This window comes from Delphinus delphis, chromosome 18 (genome assembly GCF_949987515.2).
Source record: "Delphinus delphis chromosome 18, mDelDel1.2, whole genome shotgun sequence".
NCBI lineage: Eukaryota > Metazoa > Chordata > Mammalia > Artiodactyla > Delphinidae > Delphinus > Delphinus delphis.
Window position 1 is genome coordinate 66,628,039 of NC_082700.1, and position 22,925 is coordinate 66,650,963.

Below are 22,925 nucleotides of genomic sequence, written 5' to 3' on the forward strand. Positions count from 1 at the left end.
AGTGCACAAATGCTAGCCTCAAGCAGATGCCCTGATTTTTCTTTGTCTACAGAAAGTAACAAGCCAGGAGATATTGTAGGGGGAGGTGACCCACTTTCAAAAGCCTGTCAAAGCACATCTTCCCCGAGAAGCTTCATCAACAGAAGACGGTTCCAATAAACTCAGTAGAGTAATTTGCCACTTTGCCTGGGACACGGTGCTGTGTTGTTACCGTCCAGTGACTGCAGAGCAGCTACTAACCTCACCTCACTTAGCTGGGATCCCGTCTGCCTATCAGTGTGACCATCACTCATATTTGACATGGCGGTCAGTCAGGGTCAAGTCCTGAAACCACTGTCCATTTGCAAATCTGAAGAACTCTAGACCAGAAAGCTGCCGTCTGCTCTGGCGCTCTCAAGATCAGACAAGCAGCACACCTCGGGGAACACGGCTCCATTTCTTTGATTCTTTCTCCAGCAACGGACAAAACTGATCTTTGCCTCATGCCTCACACAGGGAAACAAACAGCTCCGTCACGCAGAATACTCTCCGAAACACAAAATGAAATATTCTCCATTTTTGTTGTTCAAGTTAACAGACTTGCACGATGGCCGTTTGGTTCTGTTTCCTCTAACCAAAATATATCCCTTATAGAAATTAACCCAAATCTACCTTTAATTAAAAAATCACGACAATTTCAAGAGTTTAAAAACTAGCTCCATTCCGTTAACCAAAACAATAACCACCCCTCAGACGTCTCTAGCTCAGGCCTCTGTCCTCTCCCTGTAACATCCAGGCCACCGGGCCAGCAGATAACTGACCTTCCGTCCTCAAGTTTACCCAGTAACTTCCCTGCTTCCAAAAGCCTTTGTATTCCACCTCAAGAACTGCTACTCCAGCAAGAGATGACAACGATTCGTATCAACAAATGATAAAAAATGTCACACGTACTCAAATCAGTCAAGAACGGCGGCAAGAAGTATTTCCCGACCCAGAGACCCAGAGGTTATTAACCCCCTTGGCAAGCCAGACGCTACCACAAGCCAAGAAAAACACAGACACCTGGCGGACAAACCAGCGGACACCATCTCCTTTAAAAAATCAACCACCTTCCCTCCAGTTCCCCGGGAAGACAGCAGTTTTACAGATCAGCAACATTCACCCGTATCTCCTCAGGACCATTTTTAAAAGTTGCACAGGGAGCTGACCTGGACATTCCACAGCTTGAATGTGGGCACTTCTTCCCAGAGCCTCATACATACATACACACACACACCACACACACACACCACACACACACACCACACACACACACACACACACACACACACACACACGGCAGGTGCACTGCCCCCTCAAGAGTCACGTTCCAAGGAGAGTATGCAAAATCTGTGTTATAAAATTTATTTGTGTAAGCATTCAGACATGTTTAGGTGGGAAAGATGATACGCAGATTTCACTACAAGGTGCAACAGAAAACCCTACTGGAAGGACGGTACAGCTGGCGCAGGACTGGCAGGGCGCGAATGAAAGTGAGACGAGAACACTTCATCGGGGAGAAATTTAAAATAATAATTTAAAGCTTCATGAGGCAAGGTATGTTCCAATTTAAAACACTAAGAAATAGTACCATTGATGAAAAAGGAAATCAACTTCTAAGTGTACCAAAAGGGTTGTAGGGCAAACAAGAGGAAAATTTGCGTTTGTTGAGGTACAAATATAGGAGTGTTCCATAAGAGGGGTGTTAATTATTATTAATGGCAAACCCTGCAAATACAAAGTAAAACCCAAATCACTGGTCACATAATTCAAAATTTACATGTAATAAAGGCAAGGCAATAGACTCGAGTTACGGCCTGTCAAATATTTACCCCACTGACGGTATCTACAGAAGCACTTGGCCAGTGTGTACACAGTGATCCCTATGCACGCCAAAAGGGTTTCCTTAAAAATGACACTATATACAAATCTGTACACTGACCCACCAGAGCGGTTCTCCGTCTCCCAGGGAGGGGGAGTTATCAACGTAAAGCAGGATACCTGAGGTTTCATTTCTTCAGTCACCTTATCATAATCCCAAATATACATTTCAGGGTTTATTTTTGTTTCTAAAGACACTTTCCTTGATATGTGCACTATGGTTAGAATTAAAAACAAGAATAATAAAATAAAATAAAATACTCGCTCGCAGGAGCTGACCCTCCCCACCCCACCTGGAGACTTCATCAGGCCCTGGACAGGCAACCTCGCTGTGGGGGGGATGGCCCCCCGCGATGGTGCACCTCTTCAGCGAAGTCGGCAAAGGCTCTCGTTGACTTTTAAAAAGGAGGAGGATGAAGAAGAAAAAAAGGAAAAAAACAAAACCCAAACGCCAAAGGAATTTCAGTGGGATGAAGTTCCTCCACCACTTAGAGAGTATCTAGGAGAAAACAAAAAGAGAAGTAGAAGCAAATCAATGTCATCTCTCTAAATTAAAAACAAATTAATTTGCAAAACTTCAAGCAATAATCAAAATCCTAGTGTTTTTTTTTTTTTTTTTTTTTTTTTTTTGCGTTACGTGGGCCTCTCACCGTTGTGGCCTCTGCCGTTGCGGAGCACAGGCTCCGGACGCGCAGGCCCAGCGGCCATGGCTCACGGGCCCAGCCGCTCCGCGGCATGTGGGATCTTCCCGGACCGGGGCACGAACCCATGTCCCCTGCACCGGCAGGCGGACTCCCAACCACCGCGCCACCAGGGAAGCCCCAAAATCCTAGTTTTTATAGACAATCCCAAGTTATAACAAATTAAGTGGTGCAAGTATCAATGGGCTAATGATTCCGTAAAGAATTCATAAAAATTAAGAAAACCATGATTCCAACGCTAAAAACTTTTCACAGATAAACAAAAAGTGAGAATGTGTTCAGCCTCCCAGGAGAGAAAAAAGAGACACGAATAGAGTAGTAAATGATACACCTTCACTTATAATCATTTTTTAAAAGCTGAAAAATCGATAATACCCAGTGACACAGTTAAGATCCCAACGATGCAATATCAGTGCAAGAAACCCTTTCTGGCCACACAAATACCGGCGCTTGTTCAAGCAATCCACTTCCTAGGACGGTCTGTTACATTTTTTGTGATTACAATAACTAGGACACAATTCTGATGTCCAACAGTAGAAAAATGGTTAATTAAGCAAGCTGAATGAACTAAGAGATGAAAAATCATAATTAAGCAATATGAAAAATACACCCAGGTTAAGAAGTGTACACAGAATTATACATGTCTAGTTTTACACAATTTAGTCTACATGAACACCCAAGAATATCTAAAAACTTGGGTAAGTTCATGACTTGTATACAGCAATGGAAGGCAGCGCACCCAAAACGATGATGGTGGGATGGGCACTTTCTCCTGTTTCCAGCAATTCTGCGGCACCGTCTCACTTTGGAACACCAAAAAGGGGGACGGGTGCGCTTCGTGGCCAAGATTCCCTCAGCAGCCTCAAAACCGGGGTGGTCACCCAGCCACAGGAGACGGCTGAGGACGAGTTTAATGGGACTCGTAGCCAACATGCCAAATTAGAGCTCCTCTTTTAAGGCGTTTAGAGTACATAGCCCTCGCCCACGGAACAAATGACTAGGAAAGCACGCTGTAGCCACGGGTCCTGAGACTCACTTTTCGAGCGATGTGAATGCCCAAGTCATGGGAGGAGTTGATGCCACACAAAAGAATCCACACACTAACTCAAACTAAGATACACAAAAGCCTCTGAAAATGCTTTGGACAAAAGCTGGTCCTTGTCGTCTCTGAGGCGACCCACTGGAGCAAGGCATCCAGGAGCAAAACGGGTCTGAAGTGTCAGCGGCGGCCACTGTGCTTTGGTGGCCTCTGGACAGGGGACACACGGCAAGAGCTCGGAGAGCCCAAAAGGGACCAGGCAGGGAGCCCCTGGAGCAGGTCATCTGATGGCTGAGGAGAGTCCCACGTCACAAAGGACAGAAGGACAAGAGAGAACCAGAGAGGATGGGAAGTACAATGTTAACCGTAATGCAGACGGCAGGAGTTACACCTGTGTTATGTACGGTCACACCCGCCACAGTGGCTCCCAGCACCGACTTCACAATGAGATGTGCCGTTTAAGTGTAAAACACACACTGACAATAAATAAAAAAAAAAAAAAAAAAAAAACACACACTGACTGCAAAGACTCAGCCCTGCAACGATGGTGAAAGACCTTTCATACTGAAACAAGACTTTGGATGCGGTGGGTTAAGAAATAACGCTATTAAAACCAACTTCACCCGAAAAAGCATACTGGAGTCCTTCAACTGCCTCCAAGTTCTCCAGCCTAAACGTGAGAGCAGGTTAGAAAGTTGGGATGTTTTCATGAGGGAGCCTGAGTTCTACAGAACAAACCTGAGGTTTTCTCTGATGTCCCACTTTAGAGGGACACTTCACAGGACAGCGGGCAGCCCCTTCATCACCACTTCCAAGTGGCAAAAGTGACCCTACATGCCCCAAACTTCTCCACGCGCCATCCAGCCGACATCTCAGAAAAGATCTGAGACGCTCCTGATTCCCATCAAGGAGCAGCCGTCCTTTAGCAAAAGCTCGCTTCCTGGACAACACACCTGGAAGGTGAATTTCAAAGCACTGATCTGCCTGGCGTTTCGGGGAGAGAGAAAGGTTCGGGGTGTGCAGGAGAGCTCGGGTCACAGAGCTGCTGGACGGTTCACCTCCGCTCTCTCCAACACCCCCAGGTGACTGCACGTGTGCGACCTACCTCCTCCACAGGGAGGCTCCCCCAAACAAGCTTGAGGGACCAGGCGGGGGGGACAGATCCGCAGCCCCACTTCCTCCTCACCCTGGAGCCCATTCCACCAGGGCCGCCGGCGGGGACAGGGCGCCCCCTGCAGGCTGCCGGCCACCACAAGAGGTTTCCGGCGCTGAGGCAGAGGCGAGGACCCACACAGCCCTCACATAGACCGCATCTGTGTCCGGTCTCACGGAACTCACCGAGCCCCCACCTCTGGTGTTTCTGGACACCTGGCTTTGAAGCATAAAACCAAACGGAGAGTCCGGGCTCAGGACTGCACTCCTCTGGCTGGTCACGAGGCTGCATCAGGAGAGCAGACCGGCACCCTGAAGTCGTCCTGTGCTTAGGCAGCAGAGCCAGCACCACGAAGCTCTGTGGTCCCTCCCCGAAGCGTCCAGGTTCACCTGGTTCTTTCGCACAGACTCCTCTAACTCAGGAGAACAGCCATCTCTCCCTCGATTCTGCTTCAAGTCCCCGGCCCGGAAGGTACCAGGCACGGGTGGCACTCACCTCTGCAGCCGCTGCACGAGCTGGGCCACCATGGTGTCCGAGATGCCGGGGCAGGCCTCCTCCGCCAGGTAGATGGCCCCGCGCAGCTCCTCGATGGACCTCAGGTTGCCTCCACACGCCTGGCTCTTCTCCTTCAACTGAAAACACCAAAGTGAGGAACGGCGTGACTCACCCGAGCACGGGAAGCCACGGGCGTCTGTTTAAGGAGTGGCACGACCCGACTGCCCCGGCCACAGGGTCGGCTCGGATCCCTCCCCTTCTGGAGGCTAAGAGCACCAGGCACAGGCTGGGCCTGAGCCCAACCCCCGTCTCTACCCTCCCCCGGGAAGGAAACACACCCGCTTCTATGCACCTTTTCAGAAGGTGATCGTGGCATCTGCTCCCTCTGCTTGCTTTTTCCATTTCCACCCTAGTCTTCCACCAGCAAAGCCATTTCCCGCCCACTTGGCTCTGGTGTGTGCCCCGAAGCTGTGGTGCGGGCCACGCACGCATAGCTCCCGCGGTAACCAGGCTGGTGTTGAGGCCTCCGGACAGACTGCCATTGTGGGCGGGGTGCTGCCGAAATACTCCATTTCATGTAAACAGGCAACAGCCCTACACCCCGGGAGGCTGATGTCCTCTCGGCACCTCTGCGCCCGCGGGAAACCACACCAGTCTGCAGGCAGCTCCCACAGTTTAAGGTCAACTTCTGTCTTTCCGGGATGCGCCCCGGATGCGCCAGGAGGAGGCGGAGCTGCTCGGCGCGCGACCCAGAGCCTCCAGCAGCTTCTCGGGCTGCTGGGACCACACGCCGCCACCCCGGCTTCAGGCTCACTCTACGTCCATGGCTTCTCCCCTCCCAGCTGCAGGGACAGACAGAGGGACAGGACGGGCCTGGCGCTGAGGCCGGAGTGCCTGTGCCTGTTCCACTGTGTCAGCGACCGCAACGGTCAGCCTGGAGGTGGTGCTTCTGTCCATCTGGGAGCCCCTTAACGACTAAACACAACCGGACTTACAAGCCCCGAGTGGGCAGCCCGCCACCCGACCTCCCTCCCACTCCCCCACCCCACCCACCACCCCACCCGCTGCTGCCCGCGGCTGCCAGACGCGCCCCGTCACCACCACTGGAGGGAGCCCCTGGCCCATACTGAGGGACGTCCGGGAACGTGCTCATTTGTAACATGGGGAGACGCTCCTTAAGTAGCGAGATTGCGGAGTATTATGCAAATAATGCACACTGGACGCTCTGAACGTGAGGCTACCAAACATTAATAACAAAAACACAGAGGAAAAGACGCCTGGGAGGTTACCTTCAGGGCAGCTGAACAAAATCAAAACATTAGTACGTTTAGGATTAGTTCACTAATTCTGGATAGTGCCTTCAGAATGGATTTTTTTCATGTGCCCAATAAGAAACAGACAGCTTCAGACAAATGAGAAAATCTATGCCCTTTTCCCCCGTTGCCCAACTATCCTAGTAAAATGCAGTCAGGGTTGCGGGAAAGCAGCGGAGTATCTGGAAAACCTGACGGGCCAATTGCCCGAAGAACCTACCAAAGAGCAAACAGGGTCCAACAGGCATCCCAGGCCAAGGCCGCAGGCAGAAAGCGACACAGAGGGGCCTCCGCCTGCCCTGTTGCTGTTCACTTTTCCACCTGAACCCAGAGTGTTCAGTGGTTTCAACCTGTCCCTTGGGCACACTGGTGAGACAGATCTGGGTCGGGGAAGGCCTGGGAGACTGAGGCCAGCCAGGAGCTCCGCCAAGGGGGAGGCACTGTGCGACTGGCGTTCAGGCCAAGCGGGGGACAGGGATGCGCCCATGGGTGGTACTTCCTTCCCACCCTGGGCCACCCACCTCAAGTCCAAGGTCCCCTGCTACAGCCTCCCTGGAGAGCTCTGGATCACCACCCAAACAGAAGGCGCCAGGTGACTCACTGAATTACCTTAAAGGCAGCCTGACCCAAGGGGCACAAGAACGTGACAGGAAGGGGTTATTTCCAACTTATCCTCCAATCAGCTACTAACCAGGTGAACCACGTTCACCCTCATAAAACCCACCCTTGAAACACCTCCCAATGTTGTACGTATACACATACCTACAGGGGGCAGGGTCCCCTGAAAGGGCACAGGGAGGGGCCCATGTTTGCAGGGGCCGCTCGTCAGCAATCAGGGGCCCTGCTGGGTGAAGCCACTACTCTGGGGGCTCCACAGGAAACACGAGGACCCCAGGGAATCTGATGTCTCCTTAAAGTAAAAATCTGTTTTTCACATTGCCATACGTAAGTCTGTCGAGGCAAAGATGTTAGGCTGCACCCAACTAGATTCTGTAGAAAACAGCACAACTGAAGTTAAAAATTGTCCCAGTAACATACGGACTGGGGCTGGGTTGCTGACATCCCACGTGTACGCTCCTGGCAGTGACACGGCGACAGTTCCCAGGAGGGGCTGGAAGACGGCCCCCGGGAAAGCAAGAGGCGTTCCTGGAAGGCAGGGGCCCGTCCATCCCAGCTGGCCTCCCAGAGCCAGCCAGTCTAAACCCCCCAAATTTCACGGGCAACCCTGCCACAGACGGGGCAACTGCTCCCCCTTCTTCCCCTCGCACCTCCCCAAAAGTCAACTGGGCATCTTACCTCCGCAAACAGTGGAGAAATAATTGTAGATAAACACTGAGAGAAAGGCCTCTTTGGGATGTCTTTCATCTTGGGGGGCGGGGGGGGGAAAGAGTAATGAGAAATATTTAATACTCACATTTGCAATAATTCAGTGAACTTCAGATACACGTCTGTCAGATACACGTAGCATCTGCAAAGGACTGTCCTACTGTGTTTTCACTGGACTACGGAGGACTACAGATACCATGCCCGGTGGAGAGGCAGCAGAGCGCCAGGAAGCGGCACTCTGCGTGGACTCCGGCGATGCTGAATTGCACCGCTGAGCCCCGTATGGAGAGGACCTGACGGATGAGGCCTGGGAATGGCATGCACGTCAGAGCTGGCTGCTGGAAGTGGCTGTCCTATGACAGTGCTGCCTTTTGTTTCTTCCGCAGCCTCTATCTGAGCACATAGCGACTCCCATCTGCTTCTCAAAGCAGGATCTGTCGGGTCACCAGGGGACAGCCACTGGTCTGCACTTGCTGAAGAGAAACTACACCACTGTGCTTCAAAACGACCCTAAAACTACAGCTTTTCTTTAACTTAAACAGGCACAAAACCAATTCATCAAAATTAAGTACATAGGTACCAAAAGCAATAGATTTATTTTTAAGATTCCTTAAACAAAACTCAATTCCCAAATTACAGTACCTTGATGAGTCACACCAATACGCAACACAGGCCTAGTCTCATCGAGAGAGCTGGAAAGTCGTTTCAAACACTAAACCCACCTCCCCGCTGCCCCGGGATGTGCAAGTGTCAGGAAATGCTGATCTGGTGGCAGGGCTGCAGAGGGCAGCAATCAGCACCGCAGAGCGGACCAGAGTCCAGACTCGCGGGTTGGCCTCGCTGGGGAGTCAGACAGAACATCATCTCCTGATCTGTCGATTCCCTGACAGCCAAATTCCACAACAGGCTGCACTGAGGGCCCACAAAGACCATGAAAACAGCAGGCTTCACACAAAAGCGACTCAAAAATGCTGCTGACTGATGCCAAGGGTTAGTCACTCTGCACGAGCAAACGTACCTTATTTCTTTCTAAATCCGACGGCTGAAGAGCTCCATTCTCAAGACTCTTTGGATCCTTCTCCCGGATCGTGAAGATCCAGTCCCCTGAGTCACTGCCTCCGGATGCTTGGCCGTCTGTGTCCGTTTCCCTTAACACAGAAATGCAGGTGACCCCGTGAGTGAGGGCCAGCTCTGCGGGGAGACCCCCCCATGCTCCATGCCTGCCTCCGGTCCTGTCCACTCCCCTCCAGGCCCTCCTGGGCTGCAGAAGCCGACCCTGCCTCCGACCTCACAAAGGAGACCCCGTGGGAACGCGGTTCCCATAGAGCTGCCGCACCCACACCGTCTCTCCCGCGTCTCTTCTCCTGGAGAACAGTCTCCACTGGCTCCGCCCCACCACACCTGAGCGCACAGTCCTTCTGCTTGCTCAGCGCCGCCCCCTGCCTTCAGCCACAGGGCTTGGAGGCGTCACCTACACTCCACGCTCCCACCTCCGTCTCTTACCTTCCACTCACTCCAAAATCTACCCGGCCGAGGCCCCCTGTCCCCTGCCCGCCTCTGGACCAGGAGCCACTGTTCCCTCCTTATCATCCTGCCTGCAGGCTCAGCAGCAAATGCTACCACCGCTCACCCTCCTCCAGAGGCCCTGGACTCCTGGGGCCACACTGCACCCAGATCTCCTCCGACCCAGCTTGCCCACGGGTTCTTCCTTCATGCTGGCGTCTCCCAGCATTAGGTCCTCGGCCTCTGGCCCTTCTCCACAGGTGGGTTCTCAGGGCTCCAGTGACCGTTCAGAGTGGTAGCTCTAAACCCATACTGTCTGCCTAGATATCCCGCCTCAACACCACATCTCGACGCTGCTCTAAACTGGACACATCCTACTGGACGTCTGAACGTGTCCCACATCAAACCCAGCTTCCTGTGCCCTGGCCTCCCCAGACCAGCCTCTTCTCCAGTGCTGTCTTCTCAGTGGACCCGTGACACTGCTGAAGCCGGACCGTCCCCACCTGCGGTACCCAGACCCACGGTAAACGTCTGGACTCTCCCCGCCCGTCTCTTCAGCCCCACGCCCACCACCCTCACGGCTCAACATCAAGACCTCAGCGACATCCTAGTCTGTGGTTCTCACCCCTGACTCTGCAAGGGAATCACATGGGAACCTTGAAAACTATTCTGGGTCTCATCCCACTGGCCTGCCACGTGGACCTGGGCCGTGGGTCAGCTCGAACTTCTGGCCGAGGTATGAAGGGGCGCAGGCGAGGATCTGACTTGCAGCACCTCCACTCCTGACCCCCCCTTCACGGCTTCCCTCTTCCTTCACGCCAGAGCAGTCGGTCCCGCTCTCCCCACCTCTACAGACCCAAGCGGCTCCCAGACCTAATTCATCTCTTTAGCTAATGGATTTCCTAGATGCTTAGCTTGACACCAGTTTATAGTAACTTCCTGGCACAGAGCTTTTACGACGCCAGGCATACCAGAACACAACACAGGATCACTGATACCCTCATGTGTATCTTTCTAGAAATATATGTAAAGCCATTTCACCTGATCAGTAGCATTTTAAAAGCAGGAGGTATACGAAGGAAGAAGAAACCAGGTCTAGTTCTTTACGCACAGCTCTGTCACAGATTTTACTCAGAGAAACTCCACTGGCAACGAAAAGAGACTCAAAGACTCCCAAATATAGTCCCATACTAACATAAGAAGCACCATCAGCCTGGATTTTTTTTAAAAAGAAAAGAAAAGAAAAAGGAAACCCAAAACCCACCCCAACCAAGAGATGAGAATGAACAGGCCCACATCCAGTACGGCATGGGGCTCAGACACGGCCTGGGGCTGGGGACACGTCCCCCAGTCACGGACGTCCCGCAGGACTCGGGCCGCGTGGACTTACGTGTCCGAGTCTTCGGAGCTGGAGTCTTCGTGGCTCTGTTCGGCCTTCCACCTCTTGTACCTGTCGATGAGCTCAGTCAGGTAGGATGTTTTCTTTGCATTGCGGATTATGAACTTGTGCTTCAGTAACTCCTTAGCGGTGGGTCTCTGGAAAACAAACGAAGCAAAGAGAAAAGGCATGAGGTCAAGTTCTCTACATTCTACTTGACTCCACCCCAAAGGACAGACTTCTGCCTCCAAACGCCCAGCAACCAAGCTGACACGTAAAGACAGAGTCCCTGCTTCAAAGCTGTTTCCTTTAAGACCGAGTCAAAGGAGGTCATTTGGCTCCTGTGGGGGGGATCCCGTTCACAGTGTGGACAAGGTATCTAGTATCTAATGGGGGTCCTTAACGTTCTGGAGGTAACCATCGGATGAAAGCAGGAACCCCATCCCCAGAAAAATGCATTTACAAAGAAAACGTTGCAGAGCATTTCACAGATCATCATTCAATCATCGTTGCTAACGCTGGCAAGAGAGAAAACATGTTCTGTATCACCTGGCTAACTTTCTATCTTACTGCTTGGCTCTATCCTTCCAAACAATAAGATAAATGTTAATTTAAATCCAACTGGAAGAAAGCCAGGAGATACCCGTTCCTTGGACGCTGAAAGGGTACCCACGTTCTCTTAGTCATCAGCCTTCCCAATTCAGAAATACTGGTCTCCCAGGTCTGCCTTTTCCCTTGTGATCGGGGTGAGGACTTCATCCAGGCTCTGGGCTCAGCACGGCCAGTGAACTCGGCCACTCGCTTTGCCCTTGAGAGGGAGTACGCTTCCCAAGAAAACCACGCAGCCCAAACAGGAGCGGCCAGCGGGAACACACAAATCACGCGAGTCAGACCGTGTCCCCACTTGCTCTGAATTACTAAAGCTCCCTAAACAAGAGCCAGGCTCGCTTCTCAAACGTAAGCCTGCGCAAAACCTGGGTCACTTCAGGCATTTCTCAGTCCCCGTCCACGTGTCTAATTCCAAGCATCGCATCCTCTCCTCAGGGCGTCTGGGCTAGAGGTCAGGGTGGAGATGTGTGCACTGGGCCAGCAAGCCAACAAACACGCTTGTAATGGGAAGATGTGCAGGCACGTGGGTGTGTCTTCTCGGGGCTCGGAACAGACTCCTGATAACAACATCCCGAGCCCCATGGACACAAAGGACAGCAGCCCGCCCGGCAGGATAAGTGGTGTACTCTGCACCCCCTGGAGGTTCTTAGAAAACGCTGCATTCCTCATTGAATTCCATTACCAAAACTGGTATCACATTAGAAAAGCATGGTGCTCTCGTAAAACTAACCACATATTTTTAGATAAGGGTTCGTAAGAAGGCGGGGGGCGGGTGGGTTCAGAAGTTTCAGCCTGACCTTCGGCTAACCCTGCTGGAAAACTCAGAAACAAAACAAGGACGTGTGGTGCTCCATGCAACCCCAGATACACAGACAACTTTTTTTTTTTTTTTTTTTTTTTTTTTTGCGGTACGCGGGCCTCTCACTGTTGCGGAGCACAGGCTCCGGATGCGCAGGCTCAGCGGCCATGGCTCACGGGCCCAGCCGCTCTGCGGCATGTGGGATCTTCCCGGACCAGGGTACGAACCCGTGTCCCCTGCATCGGCAGGCGGACTCTCAACCACTGCGCCACCAGGGAAGCCCAGACAACTTTTTCTAAAAAGCCCTAATTCAGAGAGAAAACTAGGCTAAAGCCATGCTGCCATCACTGCCACATGGCTCTCCCAAAGTCAACTCAACAGCAAAGACAGTAAGAAGGAAAAGGGGAAAGCAAGGTGGGCGTACATTTCTATCTCATTCCTCTTTTCCTTCCTGACACATGCCCAGAAGAAACTGAAAACATTTACTTTAAATACCTAATTAGCCACTGTTTTTCAGGCCAGACTTTGCGGTTACTAAAACGGCTAAATAGCCTGACCCTCCACTATAAATATTAAAAATGTATGATTCCACATATAATATTAAGGAGAACAGTCTTCAAGTTCAATGAGGTATGAGATACTAGAAAATCTGAAAGAAAATAAGTAGATTTTTCATCCTTAAAAGATAAAACAATAAAAAACAAATTTGCAATTCAAAGCAATTAATCACACCCATTTAGAAAAAGAAAAATAAATGAAATCACGAAGACAGCTGATAATAGTGATTAAAGAAAAATGCCAAGTAAGATGTATCCTGACCAATCAGGCCCCAGAGGAGGAGACGCCCGTTCTGATCTCAAAATACTCACAAAGCTCGGCTCCTTATTCAAACAGGCCTCCACAAACTCCTTGAGGGGTTTGCTGTAGTTTCCTTCCAGCGTCGGGGGGTTGTTCTTTGGAATGAGGAATAAAACCTTCATGGGATGCAGCTCGGAATGCGGAGGCTCCCCCTTGGCAAGCTCGATCGCCGTTATGCCCAGGGACCAGATGTCTGCCTGCAACAGCAAAGCATTCAAAGAGACGCACTTCAGAGGAAAAGCATCTCAACGTGCTTCTAAGGTTTTGAAAAGGATACTCATTCTTGACTCAAAATAAGAAAAGATATGCCTTTGGTATCATTTCAAAATAGGCAACACCCAGGAGAAAAGCTAACGCACAGAACATCTTCTGCCTCGACATGGAAGACGGCTCTTAACGATTTCTCCTCTTGCCTTTGCTGCTGGTGGGAGACATCCCACGCTCATTTAGGTCCCTGAGTCAAGGGAACAGGGAACCCGAGGTGGGCGGGGAGGGCGTGTCTGGGGGCCAAAGCATGTTTGCGAACCACCCTGTCCAGCGATGCTCAGAAGCCGGGCCTTGGACGGGGTTCAAGGCCAGCTCTCCAGCTGGTCCTGAGACCTGAGACAGAACACCCAACCTGTGGCGCCCAGCTCCCTCCTCTGTAAACTGGGACGAACGCTAAGGGTGGTCGTGCAAGATGCTTCACGTGGCACCCAGGACTTAGCGAGGATGCCCACACACCCACAGAAGCAGAGAACATCAACCTGAGGCATCCCCACGTGCCCATCACAGGGTTTAAGAGTGAGCAATCCGCCACATTACAGCTTAAAGTAAATCACAGGTGTCATGACTTTTTTCAGTTTGCCAACGAGTACTTCAGTTTGCCAACGTAGGGGCTTTTAGCAACACCTAAAATTAACAATACTTACCCAATATCATGTACTAATTAAATTTTCTCAACTGTTCAAAACAAGTCTTCTCATGGTCTGGTCTATCTGAATCAGGATCCAAGCAAGGCCCATATGTTGCTCTGACTGGTAGGTCAGCTAAGGCTCTTCTAATCTAGAACTGTCCACTCCCAGTCTCCCCAGTGCCACTGACCTAAGGGAGAAAGAGGCCCCAAATTCCAGATTCCTCTGGCTCCTTCCTGCTGCCATGCATGCATTCTTCCGGTTCCTCACTTCCGGCTGAGTGACAGGTCAGTTACACCTAGAGCCTCGGTCGTGTTCATTGTCGGCAAGAATGAGGCGCCGAGCGGGGCAGCCGCTGTCCAGCTGCCCAACCCTCCTGCCCGGCCCAGGCTGTGGCCACACCTGCTCAGTGCAGAGATGAATGGGTTCCCTGACCGTGTGCTGGGAATGAGAAGCGCTCTGGTTCGCAGGCTTTCTCACAAGCCAAAACCAAGCCACAGCAAAGAAGACAGAAGCCGAAAGTGAAGCGGGACCCCACAGGCAGGCCAAGAACGGGGCGAGGGGCACGGCCTCCTGCACTCGGCCTACACGACCTCCCTGCTCCTGTCACAGCACCGCAAAGCCATCCTACTTCCAGGCAATTACGTCAGAACCTAACACATCCCTCACTCCCAACTCCACGGCAGGGAAACGGAAAGGCTGGAACGCTGAGCAGGTCGCCCCAGGACCCAGACGTTCCCAACCTTTAACAACCTAGAGAGGGCTCACCTGCCACATTCCCACAATCCTAGGACGTACGAGAAGTCCTAGCAACAATCTCCCCTGGGCAGCGGTGGGTGGGGACGATGCCCAGCACACCTTCTACTTCCTTCTGTTCCAGTGAAGGCGGGAATCACAGACGGCAAGCCTTGTAAACTCTTTGCACTCAGTTTGTACTAAAGGGATGAATCTGGAAGATCCAGTATCAGGAGTAATGTTCCTGCCTTCCTTTCCTCTGCTTTATTTTACACGTGCTCTACTTTAAAAATCAGCAGAGGTGTGATGTGTTCCAGGGTCCGACCCCCAGGAGGAGGAAGCTGGGTGCAGTGAGCATCTGTAACCGTGGCAGCCGCAGGAGGACAGGAGGAAGGGCACAGGTACAAGGAGAAAGGGCGAGTTGCAAGAACAGAGGCAAAAATGACGAGTACACGACTCCTATACGGTCGCGATTCCTTTCTCAAGTCTGTGCAACTCCGCAGCTGCCTGCCTCTCTTGGATTTCATTCAACGGCTACTGTTTGCTAAGCCTGCCACTCGACAACAACCTGGCTTACGGCCATGTAGATAGAGATGATCCCTGAGGGATGCACCTCCAGACCCCCCAGCGTCCCGTAATCACTTCAATACACTCTGTTTCTGGAAAGCCCAGCCGATGATGGTGTCCGCTAGCAGCCTATCACGGGAAACGAGCCTGTGCTCATTTCCTTCAGAGACCTGAGGGCTTGCTATCAGGCTCCGGGCCGGACAACTGACAGGCAGCAAGAATTCAAGGACCTGCACCTGCTTCCTGTCTGACAATACAGACCAACTGAAGTCGACCGATGTATAACAGCCTTCCCAGCCCCACCCATAACGCGCCTCCCAGGTCTTCAGAGAAGAGGCACAGGCACTGCTCTCACCTTCTTCCCCTGGGAGGGTCACCAGTAGAGCCACATCAAGACAAGACGTGTGTCACTCCCCCAGGCAGCCAGGCCAGGAGCCCGAGCCTCGGCCCGGCCCGCCCCCCTGGACTTCTCTTTGGATCCTCCTAAATCAGCCAGGTGCCAGGCGTGCCGCTCTCGACCTCCCGGTGCCCTGGGTCCCCTTCCTGCCCCTGGCTTAGTGCAGGGCTGTCCTCCGTCCCTGGGACTTCTGTGGGGGGCTCCCGAGAGGCCTTCCTGCCTGCAGCCTCCCTCTGCAGACGTCTCACATCCTGCTGATGAATTTGGAAACCTCGACTGGCACTGGAATAAACGGCAAGCGATTCGGCATCATGTAGCAAAACCCATAAAAATATCCACCCTCGTTGAAAGCAATTCATTCTGCTTCTAGGAATCTACCCTAAATAAATTTTATATTTAGAAAACGGTAAAGGCTGCCCAAAATATTCAACAGCAGCATTACTTATGCTAAAGCTCAGAATGACTGCGTGGCTACGGCACATTAACTTCCTGAAGTATCAAGTACTCAACAACGATGCTGACACACAGACTCAATTGTACTCACGATATGCTATCGCTGCATCTACGAGATATGGCATCAGATTTAGAACATGTGTCTGGATTTTAAAATAAAAGTTATGTGGGAAAGGTCAGTCATTTTCCAAAGCAATTGAGGTGTAAGAAGAGAACTGTTTTACCACCATGTGGGAAAGATAGGAAATTTAGCTACTAAGAGAAAACAAACAGAGGTTTTCACTATGAGCCTCAGTCCAAAGTTACAAAGGCAGGTGCCCTGAACTGCAGATATTTCTCTGTGAACAGATTTTTTTTCTCCGTATGTGGTTAGTTCTGGATAGAATTCCCCTAAAAGGGACAACACAGAATTATCTGCTACCGATGAGCAACAGGGGTGAGGGGATGCGAGTGGGGTGCTACCAGGATACAACTCTCCAAATCCTTGCAGCACCAAGTTAAGTGAAAGTATGCTGCCTACATCTCTGCAGTCAAAATACAATGTAAGTGGCATAAAAAATGTATGTATACCAGATATTGTACAAAGAACTGCAAGAGGGGGACGTCCCTGGCAGCCCAGTGGTTGGGACTCTGCGCTTCCACTGCAGGGGGCATGGGTTCAATCCCTGGTTGGGGAACTAAGATCCTGCATGCTGCGCAGCGTGGCCAAAAAAAAAAAGAAAAAAGAACCACAAGAGGAAGAGGGAAAAAAACATGGAGAACCCCAAGTAACAGTTACAACTAGTCAAAAACATACCTCATGGATTTAATAGAAACTATTTGCTTAATTAGAGGCAATATTTAGGAACACATTAGTAAGTGGCATCTAGAGGTATAAAACCATTTATGAGCAACTCCATAGCAATACACGGCCCAACCATCACTTCATGCTAGGATAAAACCTGTCATGAGTCCCCAAGCTGGATGCTTTTCCCACTCACATCCTTCCCCCACCTCCAGGGCGCATTAGCCAGGAGGTGGGTAATTCCTGGTCCTGAAGACGGACCAGGGGAGTCCATGGGCTGGCATCGGGAAAGGAGGGCCAGTCACGTGCCAGTGGACAGGCTAGCCTTTCAGATTCCAACTGACGGCCAATCCCACTGTGTTTCCACTCATCTTTTTTTTTTTCCATCAACACACCACTGTTTCCATCTTTCACCATGGTTAGACTGCAAACAGTTATTTCAGACATGACTGGACACCAAAATAACTTAGCTTGTGCTTGGGTACTAGGCCTACAGATGCTTTTCTTTTCATCTCATTTTTTCCGGTACTTTCCAGATTAAAGACTATGTGCTCCTTTTGAGACCAAAAAAAGGGAAAGTTATTTACAGGAGAATACTGACACTGGCCCCTCAGCCTCTACGGGAGTCGTTTAGTTAACAGGAAGTCTACCACGTTCTTCTCCTCAACCTACAATTCCAGCGCCAATGGCTCTCCTCTCCCCCAGTGGGCTTGGTCTGAATGTCCTTCCCTCGTCTCGGAAGGGCTGAAAAGCCTGCGTCTGTGAAGCCCTCCCCAGATCACTCCGACCTCCTCTCAGCACCCCTGCACCCCGTTCCCTGTCAGAGCGCCCGACATGCAGTGTCGCACTCACTCACTGAAGACGTAAATCTTCAGCACAGCGCTGGGCTCAGCTACGGCAAGGACAGAAGGGATGAGTACAGAGAAGGGGACAAGGCTCTCACCCAAGTCTCCAATCCATCCACTAACACACCATCCTAATATCCTTACAAAGGAAGGGGAAAAAGATGGAGGTTCTTCGCCGAAGACCCCGGCTCCATCGTTGATCCCACAGGCTTCCCGGGGGGCAGAGCAGAGCTCACTCCTGTGGCCCCATCTCCACAGTCTGGGGACTCCTTACACTAAGCCACCCCAAGTCCCCTTAAAAATAATATGCCTCTTAAGGCATATGGGCCAACACGACTTAGACATGCTGTGCTCAGCTCAAGAGCTGAGGTCGGCATCTTCAGCCCTGGCAAACGACAAGGGGCCAAATGCACGGGTCCCAGAGACGACTGTGTCAAGCAGGGCTCTAGACGCACACACGAGACTTAAGGCCAGCACCCCCTTCAGTTCAGGGACGCGAGGATGCTGGTGAGGCAGGCACAGTCCATCCTCACCCCAACCCCACCTGCCTTTGAGAATCAGCACGTGTGCCCCAACATGGAACTGCCGAGAGCACCCTGCTTCCCCAGGGCCCCCGGGGCTGCAAGCTCTCGAGCTGTCACGCGGAGACTAGTGGGGACACTGGCCAGACAGACACGCAAGGACAGACGGGGGGACTGGAAAGAGGCCGAGTGTGTGTACCGGCAGAGCAGACGTGCCCGTCAAAGAGCGTAACCGCCCCGCCAGACGAGCCTCAGACGGGGGCAATCACTGGAAACAGGTCTTTCGTCAGGCACTGGCTCCAGACAAGAGCGGCCAGCCCAGGGGCACATGCCCCCACCCTCAGGCCCCAGCCTCTGGCAGCCTTTCCTGACAGACCTCAGGACTCAGGTCCTGAGCCTTATCTGCACTTCCCACACCTCCTGCGTCAACAAACCTGGGAAGAGAATTTCACAGACATCTTCACAATGAGTTCCAGCTAAGAGCTGTTGGGTCTGATCCAAGCAAACGGAAGGACTGGCTTTTGCCATAAGCCAGAGGAAAGGGTAAGGGAGATAAGGGTTTGCACGAAACCTGACGCGCTTTCTTAAGCTCCCCAGCCAAGCGTGCATTCCCTGTAAGTCTGCGACAGTGTCTTTTCATCTGCCTAAAAAACACCGCAGCATCTACTGATCACACAGGAGCATTCTGATCTCGACAGCTCCAGGGAAAAGGTGACAAAGCTTCACGATGCCGTGGGATCGCTACGGTGCCGAGGCCACCTTCAGCAAACACCCAGAGAGGCCCTGCCCAGGAAGAAAGGCGGGGGAGGAAGGTCTCAGGCAGCCCGGACAATTCTTGAAGAAGCGTCAGGTGAGCCGTGGTGAGCAACACTGAAAAGGCAAGATCTGAATCCTGAGTCACGGGGGCCACGGTTGACCAGCTCACTGACCAGAAAGGAAAAGAAGAGAAGAATCAGCGGGGTGTAATCAGATGAGTTAAGAGACTTGGATTCTGGCCCCAGCCCTGCCAAAATCTAGACCTGAGAACTTTGATAAATGGGCCTCAGCTTAAAAAAAAGAGAAGGAACTGAACACCTAAGTTCCTGTTGAGTCTTCCAACGATACGACCCCAGGAAAAGGGACAACAGCAAAAGCTGCTGCTGACATCAGAAGTAGCTATGGCGGAAAACCCACCCCAGGGCCAAGGCGCCCACAGGCAACAGACACACCAGAGACTAGACAGCTCTGCTACCTTGAGGGCTGAAAACCTAATCGTCACCTACTGGCCATTGGCTACCAAGGCCACGAGGACGCCTATGGGAGTCACGGCCACCATTACAACTCAACAGTGAGAGGGCCGGGTCCACCTCTGCCGCAATGGACACGCACCCCAGCAACTTCCAGCACCAACGCAACAGCTCACCACACCGAGCTTAGGTCCCCAGGAAAAGCCACCCTTACGCTCCGTGTGCAATGCTTCACAAGGTGGGGATCTGCCAGGTACTAAGAAGAGTTCCACTTAAAGAGAAGAAATGGTGTTTGGCATGTCAGTGTATCTGAGTTAAATATTTGTTTGCCTAGAAATACCGGTTTAGAGAAGCCTATTCTCTGTGGCCCACGTGGACATCTCACTGCATTCAGGCGACCGAGACAGAGCCGGTGTGGGACGCGAGAGTGAAATGAGGTCTAGGAGGCGGGGGTTCTGGGCTTTTTGAGTCTATATTAAACAGTTTTAGAAAGCTGAAGGGCAACGGGGAAGAAAGAAGACAGGAAAAACTGGGAGAGTGCATCATATGACGGGTAAAAGAGGCTGGAAAAGGGAATCACGATTTTGCCTCTTGTTGCTAAGGAGCGTCTGAGGACACGATCCCAGCAGGGGGGCATCTAAAGGCGAGGACAGGAGGGTGTGCAGCAGCCCGGAGAGCACTCTTCTGCCCAGGTGCTGGCCTTCCAGTTCTGTGCACCCTCCGTTTCTCCTGTGGGATCCTTTCTGCCCTTGCCCCTTCAATAGGGTTCAGAGTTCTGTCCAAGGCCCTCTGCCCTCCCCCACTCCTCAGGCTCCTCTGGCCCGCCAGCCAAGGCGCCGCCCTCACCTTTGAGTCGTAGGCCGACTGCTTGATGACTTCAGGCGCCATCCAGAAAGGGGTGCCCACGAAGGTGTTTCTCTTTATCTGGGTGTCTGTCAGCTGGCCCGCCACTCCAAAGTCCGCCAGCTTCACCTCTCCGTGTTCAGAGAGCAGGACGTTGGCAGCTGTAAAACAGAACCAAAGACGTCTCCTGCCGTCATCTGCTGGAGAGTTCCGCCCGCTACCATCTGGGACCAGGCACACGCGTGCCCCAGCACCATCACGTGCCCGACAAGAACAGGGACCAGGGCTGTGCTTCTGGTGAGACCCCCTCGTGGCCCGGCCCACCTACCCAGGCACGTCGAAGGCATACCCACAGGACAACGTCCCTTGAGAAGAGAAGCACGGTTCAAACTCTACAGCTAACACTCCTTCCTCACCTTGGGTATTTCAAAGGAATATAAACAAGAGGTTTTCTCACCTTTAATATCTCTATGAATTTTCTTCTCCGAATGCAAATAATCAAGTCCTTTCAGTATTTCTCTTAATATAGTAGCAATCTGGGTTTCATCTAAAGGGCCAGGTTCTAACTAACAAGAAAAAACAAGATTAAAGTTACTTAAATGATTAGATGAATAAGTGTGAGATGACAGAACAGCCAATGTTAAATGGACCAGAATAATCAAACCTGAAATCTTCTTCACTCCCAAACAGAATTAAAACCTAATTACAAGCCCCTTTTAAAAAACTCCACAGAGAACCGGGGAACGTGACTTTGCTGGATGAAGCAAAGCTGGCTAAGAATCGAAGCCGGGCCAGTGAGAAAGGCCACGGTCAGCCTGCCACGCCTGCCGGCTGAGCTGGGACGGATGACAGTCCAGAAAGCAAAAGCCCAGCGCCTCGCAGTGCTTGCCAGGGAGGGGGCAGAGCAGCCTGGCTCTGTCCTAGCAGAGGTGACGGTTATCGCAACACAAGGGGTCAAGAAGAGAAGGCCCGGGGGCTGGCTGCTTTCTGAGGCCACCCCAGCACCGGAAGTTCTTACATCTGGATTGTAAAACTTGGGGGAAGAGAGCGGAAAAGAGCTCAATCCCTCATGACTGAATTTTTTTATGTGATATAATATATATACACACGTATGTTATGTAATAAAAACATTAGTTAGTATATTACCCCAAATGACATAATAATTGCCTGAGGATAAATATTTCAAGGAAACTCGAAGGAATTGACACTGACTCCTCACTGCTGTTAGTTATACAAAGATGTAAGGCAGACAAGTCAGGTACGCACATCCCCACTAAAAGAAAGAAACTCAGACAAGTTCTAGAGCTCAGTTCAAACTGGACAGTAAGCCTACCATCACCTGTACAGCAGGGAACTCAACCACCACCAATCGCATAACTACCTCAGCAAAACCACCTAACACTCCACCCAAAGAACAAACAGTGGAAGCGTCAGAGAAAGGGGCAGAATTCTAACAATTTAACTTTTCATCTGAATGATGATGTTCGGTATTACGTTTTCAGACTTGACAGTGAATTCCACCATAACCCAAATTCACACACGTAAGTCAACGGGACGACACAATTCCATGATGCTCACCGAGTAGGTGTGAAAGAGACAGATTTGCTTTAAACCAAAGGGAATGGAAACCAAGACACGCCTTCTGAGGTAGCGTTCCGACGGACACGTCCATTTTCTCGGACAGACAAGTCCTGCTGTCTCAGGGCCTTCAGTGGGATGGTGGTGGTGGAACAGCTGATCGTTTCTGGGCCCAGGTCGGGGCACAGAGAACCCCCTTCTCACTTCATAACAGCGCGATTGCAGCTGCCCCGCTTTCTGGTCCATCCAGCGAGCTGGTCACAGGCCCAGCCTGACCCATGAAAATCCACGAAGCCCGGGAGGAAGGGGGTGTTTCTCGAAGTCGGGGCCACCTCTCTGGGACTCTGGCCCGTCTGGCAGTGGCGCCCCCGTGCTCAAGCCACTTTCTCACACTCAGAACCCGGGTGGAAGGGAGGCTCCTTGCTTTTTGTTTCACGGTGTGCTACAGACGCAGAGAAGTCACACTGACAGGTAACTAGTCCCCCAGGAAGTCCTCCAAGTCCTAACTAGGATCCCGCCCGCGACGGCCGCAGACCAGGGCGGCCCACTGCACACTCTGTTCCGCGGAACCTAATTCCTCCCCAAGTTGTCTGACCCAGAGTCTTGTTCTCAAGAAACACATCGAAACGACTGTTCCTAAGCACACGATCCGGAAACCCTGCCTTGTCTGCCGGCTCCACATCTACTTCTGAGTTCACAGAGTGGGGGAATTTTAATACTCAAAATGAGGAAAATGCACTTTTCTCACAGCCTGGGGAAGAAGAGGAAGGAGGCAGAGACGCTGGCGAATTTGCTCTTATGCCCCGGGTACAGACCGCAGAAGGCTAACCCCACCGTTCAAAATGCTCTCCCAGAGCGGGGCTTCCATCCCCTCCTGCAGCAGCTTTTCACCCAGGCAGACAGCCAGGAACGTCTGGCTGGACTTGGACTTACCCACCTCCGCCCTCCTGTGATCAAGTGTCTGGAAAGAAACGGCGGAGCAGCCTGGAGTCATCACCAAGGAGAGAGAA

At 51.8% G+C, this 22,925-nt stretch overlaps 1 protein-coding gene across 2 annotated transcripts in view; it reads right to left on the reverse strand.

Moving 5' to 3' along the window:
- Window positions 1-1,522: 1,522 nt before the first annotated feature.
- Window positions 1,523-22,925, reverse strand: part of STK24 (serine/threonine kinase 24) — a 102,160-nt gene continuing 80,757 nt past the window's right edge. For both annotated transcript variants that reach the window (XM_059995751.1, XM_059995752.1), the window contains exons 4-11: window positions 20,795-20,903; window positions 20,341-20,498; window positions 13,085-13,270; window positions 10,820-10,965; window positions 8,945-9,074; window positions 7,897-7,965; window positions 5,288-5,424; window positions 1,523-2,398 (exon numbers count right to left, since the gene is read on the reverse strand). In XM_059995751.1, coding sequence (XP_059851734.1) covers window positions 2,362-2,398; window positions 5,288-5,424; window positions 7,897-7,965; window positions 8,945-9,074; window positions 10,820-10,965; window positions 13,085-13,270; window positions 20,341-20,498; window positions 20,795-20,903 — 972 coding nt within the window. In that variant the 3' untranslated portion in view covers window positions 1,523-2,361. The remainder of the gene's footprint in view (window positions 2,399-5,287; window positions 5,425-7,896; window positions 7,966-8,944; window positions 9,075-10,819; window positions 10,966-13,084; window positions 13,271-20,340; window positions 20,499-20,794; window positions 20,904-22,925) is intronic.